The sequence below is a fragment of the Caretta caretta genome, chromosome 18 (assembly GCF_965140235.1).
Source record: "Caretta caretta isolate rCarCar2 chromosome 18, rCarCar1.hap1, whole genome shotgun sequence".
NCBI classification, from domain to species: domain Eukaryota; kingdom Metazoa; phylum Chordata; order Testudines; family Cheloniidae; genus Caretta; species Caretta caretta.
Window position 1 is genome coordinate 23,560,836 of NC_134223.1, and position 15,624 is coordinate 23,576,459.

Consider the following 15,624-nt stretch of genomic DNA (forward strand, 5'->3'; position numbering starts at 1 on the left):
TGAAAGCAGCTATCAAATCCCCCCTTGTTCTTTTCTGCAGACTAAACAAGCCCAGGCAATCCCAGTCATTTAATAGTAAAATACACTCAAGCCCAAGGGAATTTATATGTAAAGCTAATGTCATGAGGCAGAAGAGCCAACATCACGCTGTGGGATCCTGGATTTTTAGTTCAGTTGGTCTCAATGGTAACATTTAGTCTGATCCTATGTTAATCCTTCTCCCTTGCAGCTCCACAACCCAGGTGAGAAAGGAGGCATTGAGACAGAGTATTTTTAAGAGACTTAACTGCGTTTAATTGTTGTTTTAAACATTAGTAATTGTGTCTGAACTGCCATCTAGCTCTGATAAATAGTACCTGGCAATGGAGGGCATTGGGCTGTTTTTCACAAAACATTTATTGTGTGGAATTGTTGCTGTTCCCCCAAAACAGTATCTCTTCCTGTCACTGGCCAACTTAGGTTGAATACTAGCAATTAACGATAGTTGTAAGGGAGGATTTCTGTAAACATTCTTGATTATATGTATTTGCGTAATTCAACAAAGATGATATCACAAAATGTATGCTAGCCATTGCACAAATGTAATGGTACAGAGCATTAGCATAGATTGTGTATATCAGCTCATGACCTTTGCTGCACACTTGTTATATGTGATAGACATTCTGAATCCCTGTAATATTCTATAGGAGCTGCTTAGAGTAACCATCACCCTTTCAGTGGATCTAAATGAAGGAATAATAGAAAAATCTCCTGACAGAAATAAGTCATGCTGTCATGGGATAGGTCTCCAGGCATAGTGGTTTTGAGAAGCTCTTGAGGTCTCTGTGGATCATGCTCCCACCTTCTTTTCTCTTACACAGTTGCTGGTGGGCTTGGATTTCTTGCATTGTTGTCATGAATGTCAGAATCTGACATTTTCTGTCTTTGCTGTTATCCTGTTACCATTTAATTTTGAAGTCTGTAGTGTGTGTGGCACAAATCCAGTGTGCAAGGGGCAGTGGATTTTCTAGTGGTCTGACAGGTGTGGTGGCAAAAGCATAACAGAAATAAGACTGCTGCACAAAAGTTTTTGTTTAAACTTCCAAGTTTACACATGAAAGGTCTGGAAAATTTGCCAGTTCGTGGGACAATAACATCCTAGAATTTCAGGCCAGGTCTATGCTACAGACCCATGTCAGCATAACAACGTCGCTCGGGGGAGTGAAAAATCAACACACCATAGCGAGATAATTATACCAACCTAACCCCCGTGTAGACAGCGCCATGTCGACAGGAGAGCTTCTCCCACTGACAGAGCTATCGCCTCTTGGGGAGTTAGAGTAACTGTGCTAACGGGAGAAGCTCTCCTGTCAGTGTAGGAGCATCTTCACTTCAGCGCTACAACTGTGCCGCTATAGCACTGTACAGGCCCTAGTCATAGGAACCGAGGTGTCATGCTTGTGTCCCTGAATGTTGCCAACACCAAATATTTAATATTGGGAGCAATGTCCCATACCTGTATCATGGACTGTTTTCTTCACTACAGGAGAGGATCACTGATGCTTGGAAGCACTCCAATACAACAGTGTTAGAAACTATACAGAAACCAGAGGGAAAGGAGTCAAGTCTAGCAAAAGGAAGAGTGAAATACCAAACATGAATATTTATTTCTAAATAAAAAAAAAAAACTTCAGGGAGCAATAAGAATAGAAATATAGAGGGAAGACGCCCACCAGTCTGGGCAGCTAATTGGAATGGGGTTGGAGGTAAAGTGTGACAAACTGTATGAACTCTAAACTTGTGTCCTCTTCCACTGTCTCTTTCATGAGAACATAGGTATGTTCTGGGTACTGGAACAGCCTTATGAAGTATGCAGCAGTGATGCTAAATGAAGATTTAATGCTTTTCTCCTGTCTCTCCTCTACAGGTCAGAAACAAGGCCTCAGTCTGTGGAGGTCTCTAGACTTGTAAAGGAGAATCCATACTTGTTAAATTTCTATCCCTATTTGTTGCTGACAGCATAACCAGTGCAAATCACTCAATGCCTTTCTCTCTTTCCTAATGATCACAAGTTATTCAGTCCCCTCCCAGCCATCCAACACTGGCCTTTGGGTCTGGAAAAACTGTAACTCAATCTATGTCTACACTACCATTTATGGCGGTATAACTTATGTCACTCAGAGGCATGAGTAAGCAACATAAGTTAACTGATCTAAGCGCTGGTGTGGGCATCACTCCGTTGGCGGGAGAGCTTCTCCCGCCAACATAGCTACTGCCGCTTATTGGGGGATGGATTAATTATTATGTCAATGGGAGAGCTCTCTCCCATCAGCATAGAGCGGCTACGTTGGAGATCTTACAGCGGCGCAGCTACTATAAGCTCTCCAGTGTAGACATAGTCTTAGATTGAAGCCAGTGGCATTTTTGCCTGAATGAGCTATTCAGGATCAGGTCCAGTTAGTGACCCTCACTTTCCATCCACTTGGACAGGCCCTTCTGCTCATCCTGGGGTAAAGCTGTGAACTGTTTCACCACAAAGGTGTTGGCAGGAAGTTGGCAAACATTGCTTTTGTCTGCCCCTTCCCAGGTGAACATGATGACACTTGCAGAGCACATCATTGAAGCAACGCCTGACAGGATCAAGCAGGAGAATTTTGTGCCAATGGAGTCACCGCTGGTGGAGAGGACAGACAGTGCTGCCATTAACACTACGATGAGCTGGCTGGCCAGTTACCTCGCTGACGTTGATCATATACCAAGTGCTGCACAGATAAGGTCAGCAACACTAACCACAAGGCAGGTTTGGACATGTCCCTGTTTCACTACAGATTTGCTGGTCTGATATTTTGTGTGTGTGTGTGTGCTTTGACCTTTTGGTTTTGCTTTTTAATTGGGTTTAATGCAGGTAATTCTAGGACTGACACTTGGTCTCGCACATACAAACATCAAACAATATAAGCAACTGCCTTCATGCTTTCCTTTGTTAGGTACAACTGTAAATTGACGGAAAAGTGCAAACCCCTGCTATAAAACAGACCCTTTCAGACCAACAGATTCTTGTTTGAGACCACGAGGAAAGTTCAGCTGGTTAAACAACAGAATCTGTTTGGCTCTACATCTGTAATTATTGGTGTTATTCTGTACCCCGACTGCTAGGATACCAATGGCGTGCCTGGCAAACTATGTCTCAGAGGCAACCGCTGTAGGTGCTCCAGCAGGTAGGCCTTGTAGGGGCTAGATATGGTGGGCCCCAGTAACCACTTAGGCACATGGCTAAGGGAATGTTTTTACTGGGGCTGGCAGGAAAGGGGAAAGGTTGCTAATACACTAGGTTCAGAGGTTTAAACAGCTATAGAGTAGAACCTCAGAGTTACGAATACCAGAGTTACAAACTGAGCAGTCAACCACACACCTCATTTGGAACCATAAGTACATAATCAGGCAGCAGCAGAGACAAAAAAAAGCAAATATAGTACAGTGCTGTGTTAAACATAAACTATAAAAAATAAATGGAAAGCAGCATTTTTCTTCGGCATAGTAAAGTTTCAAAGCTGTGTTAAGTCAATGTTCAGTTGTAAACTTTTGAAAGAACCACCATAATGTTTTGTTCAGAGTTACGAATATTTCAGAATTACAAACTCGTAACTCTGAGGTTCTACTCAGAATAGTTCAAAGTGAGCAATAATGGTTCCTGTTTCGACCATGGGGTAGTCAAACTGAGAGTCAGGGGCTTGTCAGTCCTAGTGCCTGGGATGTCCTTTCCAGTCTAGTCTCTGTTCAAGTAAATAAGCACTTGTGGATTTCCAACATAGGCTCAATTAGTCTCTCTCATTAGGACTCCTCTGCACTGGCACCCTGCCCAGCTGCTGCTGCTGTTCCCCCAAAATCACACACAGACCTGCACCCAGCAGTGTTGTCCAGAAGTCACAGCTTGTTCCATGTGCGGCTCTATCCACAGTTCCTGGAGGAAAAGTCAGAATGTGAAAGATGAGGAAAAGGGACCCCAAGGCCCTAGAGGTTCTGGAGTAGGAAGTGAAAAGATAGATGGGAATGACTGGAATGCCCGTTTTTATGGTACTGAGTATGGGAAGGCTCTTGGATGACATCCCAGAGAATGTTAGGAAGAGTTCCTTTTAACTTCATGTTATACTGCAAAGCTCACCTCCCCTCACTAGGGCTGGTAGGAAAGGGGAAAGAAAGCATTTCCCCAAAGTATGGATCAGAAGATAAACCCCAGCACTGGTCACAAAGGCAGAAGCCAAGTGCCAAAGCAAAAGTAGGATGGATGGTTTTAGTGTCTTATCTGTAATCCATGGCAAGTGCCTAGTGACAAGTGTTTTAAAAATGCTGATGGATTCACCCACAGAATCCTCCAGATCTGACCCAGCCATAATTGTCAGGTTATGACTATTAGCAATATTAATCCACACGCTGATTTTGCAGATAACTTCTGCAGAGTCTGTTCTAAATAGTAACTTCTGTCTTAATTTCACATGCTGAAGATTAACTCAACTGCTGCAGATGTCACGAGAATTTTTGTGTCTTGTTAGAGGTCTATGGGAAGACTTCTGTTGGGAAAGCAAGGCAACATTAATCCCTTACCCCTTGCTGTTTGCATCAGAAAGGGAGAAGTGAGCAGCGTTAGACCATCCTGTAACATCCCATAAGAGTTGCACGCCTGTCTCATTTTAACCAATTTCTTATGTCCTATGACATTCCCCTTTGGGAACTGCTGGAATTCTTGCCTTTTATTATAAAAGGATGTGGAGTAACATGGGGTTCTGAAGTTGGATCGCAGTGCAGAGTGTAACTAGGCCATGAAGCTTGGGGCCTCCAGCAGCACGGAGAAATGGAAGACAAGGCAGCCCTAATGAAACTCATTTCACAGCACTATAGTCAGAAACTCAGGATCATTCAAAAAGATTAAAATGGATTTTAGTCTGTTGTTAAATCCTAATCTGAATGTAACAGTCCCTATCTGAACAGCAAAGAAATTAACTTCCACTTATTTTAGAGATGCCCAGTTCCCAGGAGACCACAGGGCTATTTAAAGTGATAGAAGGTCAGCCACCTCTGAGAGCTTCTGCCTCTGAATTCATCAGCCTCTGCATTTGTATCTCTGACTGATCCACAAATATTTCTGAGATTAAAAACTAGAAATCAAGTTACTGGAACAAACTGAGCTCTTTAATTTTTCCCAGATGCGCACTCTGTGTTTGGGCACGGTTATATCTGCATGGCAGAGCTGTAACTAGACATTTTATCATCCAGGGCATGCAAGCACATTTATACCCCCTGCCAGGATTATTTTGGCATGTCTCTGCCCCATTTTTCTGCCCCCCACAGCTTTGCACCCTGGGCAACTGCCCCACTTGCTTGCTCTGGTTATGGCCCAGTTGCATGGAAAGGGCTGAAGCAGTTGTGCTGTTCACATGGTGAGTTCATGGCAAACAAATATCAGAATTCAAGATAGAATTGAGACATTGAATTCCCAGAATGCTGTGCATTAGATGATGGGTGGAGAAAACCTTTCCAGCTTTGGTACCAAATCTAAACTTAGGAGAAAAAGTAAATTGGCCCAGGCTAGATGCTTGCTCTGCTCAGGGTGGAAAGATCAACTCCTTTTTAAGTGTTTCAGGAGAGACAAATTTGTTGTTTGTTTTGAAAAATCCTTTCACACAAACCTTTTTATAATGACAAAATTATGATTAGAAAGAACAGAGAAATTACACTGTAATATATGTGGAGCATTTAGTTCACTGTGAGCTAAATCCATTCTTGGGAGAAATCAGTGGAGTTACACCAGAGATTAATTTGACTCTGTGCCTTTTAAAGATGGAGGTGAAACCATCATACACATGAGTCTTGTAAAAGGTGGGGGAGGCAAAAATATCTCAGATCATGAAACAGAATCCCAAAGCCAGTGTTCAACCTGCAAATTCCACTGCAGCCAGGTGCATATTCAGCATGTCACAGGACATGGACCTCATGGGGCTTTGGGTTGTGCAGCATCATTTGAAGAGGTAACTTTGCCCTTTTATTACATAAAAATGTAGTAAGCTACTAGTCATGCCAGTCCTGCTTCTCTGTGACCTAGTGTTCTTTTTGTGCCTCTTATTTCAGAAGTCTATATAGTGAACCCCTGACCCCTTCTTCAAACACCAGCTTGAGCCCAGTAGGCTCACCAATCAGTGAAATAGCTTTTGAGAAACCCAGCCTTCCTTCAGCAGCAGATTGGTCAGAATTTCTGAGTGCATCCACCAGCGAAAGGGTAGAGAATGAGTTTGCACAGTTAACTCTGTCTGATCATGAGCAAAGAGAACTCTATGAAGCTGCCAAACTTGTCCAGACTGTGTTCAGGAAATACAAGGTAAGTAGCAGGAGCATCCCACTTTTTTGCCATGGGCGTGTGGAAGTAGAATCCATTAGAAAATCGAATGTAGACTATATATTTCTTAGATAAAATAATTCTCCCAGTGTGTCTTGTGTAACCCTGCTAATTCATACCTTGGGACTTTCATGCTGCTGAAATTTGTCTAACAAGCTAACATAAAAAGGGAGATGAGTCCAGATTTTAGCATGTGCAGTGCTTCCTCTGCAACAGTATGGCAATCCACAAAGCATAGCAGGAAAGTACACATCGTAGTCTTTGTTCAGATGCCTGTTTTCATCCTCTCCTGCAAACTGTCAAACTCATTGTTGGTAGATTGGGGAGGGTGTTCTGTTATCTTCATAATTACTAATAGAAACCCCTTCTTTAGAGACCGCTGGCTAGAACTGAAAAAGAGGATGCTGTGATGGTAAGTGGGAACCAGGGGTCATACTCAGGCTGCAGAGAGCCATTACCTCTCATCCTCTCTCCTGTTTGTTCAGTGCGATTTATGCTGACTCATAACTTCTTCACATTTCATTACAGGGCCGTCCTCTCCGAGAACAGCAGGAAGTAGCTGCTGCTGTCATTCAGCGTTGTTACAGAAAATACAAACAGGTAAGTGAAGAATTGAGTTTCTGTGAGATAATGTGCACCTGTGAATACTGGCAGCAGATTCTACATATATTGGGAACTGGCCCAAAGAGAGAACCTCCAAAGTGTGCTTTTCAGTATGCAGTGATAAATATGCAGATTGTGTTATGATTAAGCTCAAAAGGAGAGAAAAATCACATTGTAAGTCTAATCTCACAAGATGTTTCCTTGAGAACATTTTAATTTCTCAAAAAGAAAAGGCGTACTTGTGGCACCTTAAAGACTAACAAATTTATTAGCGCATAAGCTCTAAAGTGCCACAAGTACTCCTTTTCGTGAATACAGACTAACACGGCTGCTACTCTGAAAACTGTCATTTTAATTTCTGTATTTTCCCTGGTTTGCTATCAAATAGTCTTGCAATTTATCTCTTAACACCCTAGTGATGAGCTGGTCTGAAACTAGAGCAACTGTGTGTCTATAGTTGCACATTTGGACCGAGGAACAAGCTGTACTTCATATTTACATGTATATTAATATATTATTATTTATCAAAGTGATTACATTGTACTTCTGACTAATTGCTTTCCAAATTTCATTGTGAAATTTAAGATGGTTTTGTGCTTAAGACGAGCTGGACTGTGGGGGGAGAAGGGGGAAAACACCACATGTCAAGTTTTAAAATATGAAAAATCCAGTTTTTCACTTGATATAATTTGTCCCAGGACTGAAACCTTTCAGCACACTTTTGTCTGGAGCCAAGTTTTAGGCTGAGGTCTCAGACCCAGAAATAAGATCTTTTTTTTTTTTTAAATGGGAACAATGGGGAGCCTATTAGCAACAGTTCAAACACACTTCTCCCCCCAGCTCAGACAGATTGACATCTAGGATGACAATATTGAAGAGAGGCCATTACATAACTTTTAATTAGAAACATTTATTTGGGAAACTGTAGAGTGACATTCTGGAGTGATGCGTCGTATAATCCTAGTGTGAATTCCCTTTCAAATATTGCTCCAGAAGGTTGGTCTTGGGTCCTGGAGCCATTTCTTTTGGGTGTTTGGTTTTTGTTTCTCAGTCCTTTATTTGCAGATCTAACATTAACCTTGTATTTTCTGTTTTTCCCCTAAGCTTACTTGGATAGCCTTGAAGGTAATGAATCAACAAACACTGCCTTGGAAACTGTTCCCTTTGAGTTACAAACTTTCACATTCAGTACAAACCAGGAAAACCTGGTATTCAGTGAAATGATTTGATAATGCCCAGCAGTGAATGTATCTGTCAGCTAGACTGGTCTGCGACAAACACAAATCCCTATTGTAAGACAGAGATGGGCTGTGTTACCAGAAACACAACGCATGTTAATATAGAAGCACAATTAATATTTCTAAATACACTTACCGAGCAGTGAAGGGCTGAGATGAGGGGACTGCGTCAGTGCTACCTCTTAATGAAGAAAAATTTTGCTCTATAGCTGTTCTTAGCATTATCTTTATGAGCAACAAGAACCTTTACTGTCCACAGTGCTCTGGGTCATTGAATTGCTGCCCGTGCTGCTGAGATCTATTAGGTTCCGTTATTTGCCTCCATGGTCACGGACAACATGAGGGAATATTGCTCTGAACATCCACACAGACTGTGATATCAATGCTCTGTCTGTATCCATGAGTATTTTTAATTTTCATCTTTAAAACCTGTGCACTGAATTCCCAATTACAGTGCAACTTGTGTGTTACTGCTAATTCAGTCAGTGTCCTGTTAGAATTGTCCTGTGACAATATGCTGTGACTGTAACAGCCTGTCTCCTACCTGTGCAGCACCCTGACCATGGCAGTGATCGGTATCAGTTCGGCGTTTTCCAATGCTGTCAGGGTACCTAGGACATAAGAGTGCATGTTGTTCTTCCGGAGGAGACTTAATGTAATATGAAGATGGGTGTGTCCTCTTAGAACTGTTCTTCCACCCCCAGCTTCCTCCCTCACCAAAGACTTCATATTGGGCCAAAGCACTATTTTGTCAAGGAAGGTGAACGTGGCTGTCATCATGCGCCTAGATTGGCTGGAGACACTTACTTGACTGAAGCTAATTACTGTTTCCCTTGTTCTCCCAGCTCCCACCAGCCTGAAATAGCTAATTTAAAACCAAACCTTGGTTCATCTAATTATTGTAAGAGTTTATTTAACATCCCCCCACCCCCCGAAAATAAAAAAATGACAACAAAATGTACCAGCAACCAACAACTGCTTCAGTTCCAAAGAGTTAAATTTGGTAAATGTTGGTGTTACTCCATAATGATATGATGGGTTTGTTTATTTGTTTTTAAGAAGAGGGAACTCTCTGAAGTATGATATATAACTGTCAGATTTAGAGACGTGGCTGCTGCCCATGTGTCACATCTCTCCTGTAATTAGATGAGCAGTGAGTCAAAGTCTGGCAAACTGTCTGGGGATATTTAACACTTTATGACATATTCTTCACAAGAAGACCAGCACACAGTAGAAGTCTGCTCTACACATCAGTTCAGAGTGCTAAATGTGGCCTTCACATATCAGTCCAGATGGATGCAGTCCATATCTGCATTTACCACTTAGAAAGTAAATCGTGTGCAATTTTAAATATTCCTGAATGCAGATGACTTCCATGTACCAGGGAGGGCTGTCTTACACGGGTTATTTTGAAGGGAGAAAATTTAAAAGAGATTCTTGCTTTTAGAGAGTTGCTTCCTCTCCTCTTTACTGACTGCTCTGCAGAAGGCTAAGTAATATGTGTCTTTTATTATGCAAGGTAAACCTTATTATAGAAATCTACTCAACAGAATGCAATAGCTGAGAGCAGTGTACAACTCCCATTTTCAATTAATAGATCCAGGCCATTGATGTTGGGCTGTGTTCAGTGCAGGGAGCTAATCCATGAGGTTCTGAATGAGGAGCATTCTGCCCATGTTTAGCAATCTTTCACACAGGAACTAGCCAGAAATAGAGCACATGACTTGTTCAGGCATGTCTCAGAAGGTAGAAGGACCCTAATGGAAAGCACTTCATTGGTTAAGTTTTACAGATGGAAGGTTAGAGGCATAAAAGATTGCTGGTCTGGAAATAACCCAGTACTGGAGGGGGATTTTTAGTGTATGTGAGCAGTAGTGCAAATTTGCAAATCCAGTGCATGGTGATTATAACTTTATAAAACACAGAAAAATCACTCTCATTTATAATGATTAAAGGGGTACCCTCCAATAGTTTAGGCCCAGCATTAGGCTTGGTTTAATACAAATGATTCTTAATATTTTGAATGACGTAATTTCTGATGCTACTGTTTTCATTTGGACGTAAACAGTATGAGCAACCCAAATATTGTCTTCATTGCCTGACCAGTGTGAACTACAAATGGCATGAACATTGAAAAGCAAAATACTTTTTAAATGATCTGTTTAATACTTCTCAGTTATAAAATCTCACTTTTAGAGACAAAATGTTTTTTTCAACATACTTACTTTGTGCATTTATCAGCACTTTGTGTATAGTATGTTACGTTGTTTTTTCATTAGTCTGCTAGCTAGACATAGTCCCCTCTTGTTTGTGCAAGTCTTGACACAGCAACAGCTGTGTGTGTAGAAGAACCAGAGACCTTTATCTCATGGCATTTGGCATCTTGTAATGGTGAATGTTGCTGTACCTGTTAAAAGTAAATACCAGTTCCTCTGCAGTTGGCTTACTTTTGTACTAGAATGTATGTGCACTAGAAATATAAGTACTTACGACTGTAGACTGGACACAAGATCAGAACACATGTTCATGACTCAAAAGTTAAAACATCTGTGCCATGTCTACATTAGTACTTACACCATTGTTACCAATTAGAAATATAAATTAAAAAAACCCCGCAGCACAACTGCACCATTGCTGGCAGAGGTTGTACTATAGGTACTAATTTTTCTAGTTTAGACTAGACCCTAGCATCAAGGAGTAATGGTCTCAAGTTGCAGTGGGGAAGGTTTAGGTTGGATATTAGGAAAAACTTTTTCACTAGGAGGGTGGTGAAACACTGGAATGCGTTACCTAGGGAGGTGGTAGAATCTCCTTCCTTAGAAGTTTTTAAGGTCAGGCTTGACAAAGCCCTGGCTGGGATGATTTAATTGGGGCTTGGTCCTGCTTTGAGCAGGGGGTTGGACTAGATGACCTCCTGAGGTCCCTTCCAACCCTGATATTCTATGATCAACCCTGCAACTGCACCCGTTTGTCACAGGGCCATATTTCAGACAGTTTCCAGTCAGTGAGGAAATACTAAGTTTGGTCTCTATTCATAGCAGCGAGAACAGAGAGTATCCTCCCCCATCACATTGCAGTGGGGCGAGAGTCTTGGAAGCCTGCTTCCTGCTGGAATGCCTTAGCCTCTCTTTGTCTCCCTTGCAGTATGCACTTTATAAAAAGATGACACAAGCTGCCATCCTTATCCAGAGCAAATTCAGAAGCTATTATGAACAGAAAAAATTCCAGCAGAGCCGACGAGCCGCAGTGCTGATCCAGCAGTACTATCGCAGCTACAAAGAATGTGGGAAGAGAAGACAAAAAAATCGAGCAGCTGCCATTGTACAACAGAAACTTAGGTGGGTCTGTGGTAAAGGGCTGAAAATTTACTCTTGGAAGAAAGAGAGGAGGAGAGCTAAGTTAGCATGTAGAGGAAAGAAGGCTCTCAGGCAAACTGAGCTGTCGTGCAAGAACTGAAGTGCAGGAACAACCTAGATATTCCTATCGATGCAGTTTGTGAATCATGGACACTGGCATTACAAGTGAAAAGCCCAAAGCAAAAAATAAATAAAACTGAATGACGCTGCTTTTGAAATGAGAGCAGCATCCTGATTTCTGAATGGAGATCCCCATAGCAGCATGCATGCTAGTTCTGCTGGCTTTGAGGTTCCTCCATAAGTCAGGGTTAGAAAGAACAGTTCACTCAGTTTATTCTCTCATCTCAGATTGTGAATGGCCTCATACAGAAAGCAAATTAATAAGCATCTTAGGGACTCAAGACAGCATCACCAGCAATGCATAAAAATCAGTTTTAAAATTAAAGAGATGATATACACATCAAAGGAGCATTTAAGGAACAGTAAAAAAAGGGACAGGTCATAAGAATCTTACTCTCCAACTACACAAATGAGATGAGGCAGAGGAAAATGTAATAGAGGTAGCGTGTGAGGTTCTTAAGGGCTTATACTGTTTGTATATTGGTATCTAACGCAGCCCTGGACTGTGCCACATTTTACTGGAGAGCCAGGTGAGAAATGCACAGTCCACATAGAATGATTATTCTCCCATTTAGTACTCTTTTTCCTCAATACTGCCCATGCCCTGATGTTCCTTTGTTTGTGTTTAGAAGCAGTCTGCTCACCAAAAAGCAGGATCAAGCTGCTCGCAAGATCATGCGGTTTTTACGACGCTGCCGCCACAGGTATGACATCACTTTTATATGGATTTTCCTTACCTATCAGTCCTAGGCCATCCCCAGAGCATTGCGGTGGGTGCAGTATAAGAACTTAAATAGAACAGAATCACTGCAAATCACTCGCAACATCAAGTAACAAAGCCCAGCTGCTTACAAAAAACACGAGGAAAAAAATCTCTAGATTGGGACTGTCACTAAGACATTTAGCTGCATTGCAGATACAGTAAAAGAAGCTAAGGCTGTGATGAGTGGAAGAAGAACAAAGAAACTCTTAGTTATACTCCTTACTTTACTGAAGTTGGCTTTAGTGCAGTTGGGCTTGGGGGTCTCTGGAGGAGAGTTCAGCTGAATGATTTTTTTTTTTCGCTACATAGATTATATCCTAACTGCTTCACAGACTTTTCATTGCACCTTAGCCTCGTAGTGCAGCATGTCACAGCATCCACTATACCTTGGAAGCATCAAGACACAGGTATACATTTAGTGGAGTCACAATGGATGACTCTGTTTATAATCTAGATAAGTTGAGCCCCACAGCCCTCTAGGAGGGGAGAGACTCAACAGCAAACAAGTCAGTGCAAATGTCAGCCATGCCACATGTCTAAATAAACTTTAAATTGGAGAATAAATACACAAGGCAAGAAGGGTCTCCTAACAGTACCAGGAACTCAGGACAACACTGATTCAATTGTTTGCCTGCAACATGTGGCAGCTGGAGCTCCCATAACAGTGCTGTACTGTGTTCAGGTGACTTGCTTTCATTACTTAATGAAAGGATCTTGTTTGTGATTAACTTGTCAGCCATAACATTGTCTTGACTAGTAGAAATGAATTCAGCTCTTTCAGCATATGTCTTCTCCATAATAACCACACACTTATCTCATCTAGTAAGACAAGGTAAAATACTTGAAGCTAGTCAAACCAAAGTATGTTTAGTTTAGGCCAATGCTGGTTCAGCAAACTAAGCTCTGAAATGGAGGGAAGCACATCGTGTTACTAGTATTTTGGTAAAAGGTTTAGAAATAGTCATCTTTGTATGAGGTCAGAGATACAGACTGGGATGAGGCTGGCGTAGCCCTAGCAGTGGGCAGACAATTTGCCCTGCAGGTTCACATGGCAAGCAGCAGATGCAGCCCAAAAGAGGGACTACTCTAGGTTTCTAAACTAGCGCCAAGTGCTCTTGACATTGACACCGCATTTTGTCAGAGTATGGCTGGCTTGTCCCTCACTACAACAGGGCAGGCAGAGGTGAACTCAAAGGTTCATCTGATCATTCTCCATACAGGTCTACCCCCACATGGAACAGGTACAGAACTCAGAAACGGTAGAGCCCCTCAGATCTCTTAGAAGGCAGGGCAGTCCACATTGAAGTACTGTGCTCCCTTCCCTATGGCCAGTGGAGCAGAGCTGCCGGGGACTCTTGTATTTGGCTAACTTTGACACCCCCATAAACATACTTGCACATACAAAAAAGGTCCCCTAAAATTAGCCATAGTGCAGAATCTCCCACCAGTGAGCCAAATACTTGGACTACACCACCATTCCCAGGCTTTTCAATAGGCCAGTCTCTTCCTTGGCCTATCTAATGTGCAATTTTGGCAGCTTCTCTTGTCCTTGACCCTTCTCCTTCTGTCAGCCTCTCCTTATTTGCTCGTTTCCTTAAAGTAGGGCTCTGCGTGTTCATATGTACCTCAAGCCCATGAAGGAGTAGACCTTTCCTATGTCTCTGGCTTAATTCCTTGCAATACCTGGTCAGGTGGGGTCACTATAGCTGTGTAGAGACAGAGGGAATTAGGTCTTGGTTGCTTTTAAACGGGGGGGGAAAAGCAAGGAGGGGAGGGAAATTAACTGTGACCCAGAGAATAAATCTCTTCCTGCCTCAGGCACTTTGGCTGTAGCTCACTGCTCTGTACTCATGTACCATCTTGAGAGCAATTCCTTCTCTGAGCTCAGAGGGTAATGCACTGCTTTGCAAGAAATCAGGGTTGTTTTGGAATTAATCCCTAATTCTTGGCTGGAATTAAACAAAAAGAAATTCTTGACTTTCATTTCCAAGGAAGAGCTTATCATATTTCCCAAATTACCATGCTTCCCCTTCTAAACTGAAAATATGCCCACATCCTTTGTGTGCTATGTACGTGTTTCTACTGCAGAATGTGCATGTGCTTTACTTGGGCAATTGCAAAGGTTTAACACTGATATTTCCTTATTACTAATCTTATCATTTACAAAAGAGTTTTACCTTGAGGCATCCTGGCATTGGAGAAAATTACAAACAAAAGTTTCAAAATCTCATTACTCAGTGAAGCAGCATAAGGATTCCGCATAAAAACCGTGGTCTGAAAAGGTCACACAAAGAACGGCACGGTGGGGATGTTGGGTATTTTTTGTGTTGAATTTGGGAATGTATCCAGATTTTTTAGTAAAATTATTAGAGTAAATTGGATTTTATTCCCTTGGAAATGTAAAAGTGAGCACACCAACAGGAGAAGGCTCCTAGCTCCAGTGACAATTGCAGGGGGTGAGCTAGCACATTCTGAAGTCTAGACTTCACTTACTGCTCTGGATGTTCTGGGTGGTGGGGTGGGAAATGTGACTAGTGGCGTCTCTGGCTCTCTAAAATGACATGATGGAGCTACTTCTTTTGCCTCTGAAAATTCGCATCAGCACGCAAGATACTGTGATGACTGATGCACTATGAATACCATAGAGAGAAAGGAAAGAGTGATAGAAAGGAACAGAGAGAGAGCTTAGCAGCATAAGGAAAGTGAGACTTATTAGAAATAGACCTATCAGCTAATGGAGGGGAGGGAAAAACAGCAGAACAACGAAAGAAAGCCAGACCTTGGCACAGACCCATCAAACTAAGTGTAAAGCCAGTGAATCCTTCAGCTGCAGAAGTTTTTAAACGTGTAACTTGTGAGTGAACATTTGCTAATTCTGCATTTTTAAAATTTGCTTTAACCTAGTTCTGTTGGCCACATCTAGATATTGGAAGTGGATCCTGGAAATAATTCTTGCTAAGAGATTATTCAGTTCCCTTTATGCAAGATTCAGTTAAGCTCTTTTCTTGGGCTTTCTCCTGGTAACCATCTGACTGATATTTTGTCTAAATCTGTTTAAGTAAATTATGAAAAGTTCCTTTCTGTCCAGATCCAAAAAACAGCTCTAAGGTACCTCTCGTGGTTTTAGATCTACTCATTGGCTCAGATCTTCAATGGGGCAAAGCTGATTTATACCAG

General features: G+C 41.9%; 1 protein-coding gene across 17 annotated transcripts in view; it reads left to right on the forward strand.

Moving 5' to 3' along the window:
- The window catches only part of CAMTA1 (calmodulin binding transcription activator 1), a 939,042-nt gene that overhangs the window by 900,063 nt on the left and 23,355 nt on the right, over positions 1 to 15,624 (forward strand). For 6 of the 17 annotated variants that reach the window (XM_075121021.1, XM_075121019.1, XM_075121020.1 and 3 more), the window contains 6 exons: positions 2,567 to 2,775; positions 6,103 to 6,349; positions 6,896 to 6,967; positions 8,075 to 8,095; positions 11,353 to 11,546; positions 12,314 to 12,388. In XM_075121021.1, coding sequence (XP_074977122.1) covers positions 2,567 to 2,775; positions 6,103 to 6,349; positions 6,896 to 6,967; positions 8,075 to 8,095; positions 11,353 to 11,546; positions 12,314 to 12,388 — 818 coding nt within the window. The remainder of the gene's footprint in view (positions 1 to 2,566; positions 2,776 to 6,102; positions 6,350 to 6,895; positions 6,968 to 8,074; positions 8,096 to 11,352; positions 11,547 to 12,313; positions 12,389 to 15,624) is intronic. The other 11 variants (XM_075121015.1, XM_075121026.1, XM_048825270.2 and 8 more) reach the window with 4 other exon arrangements.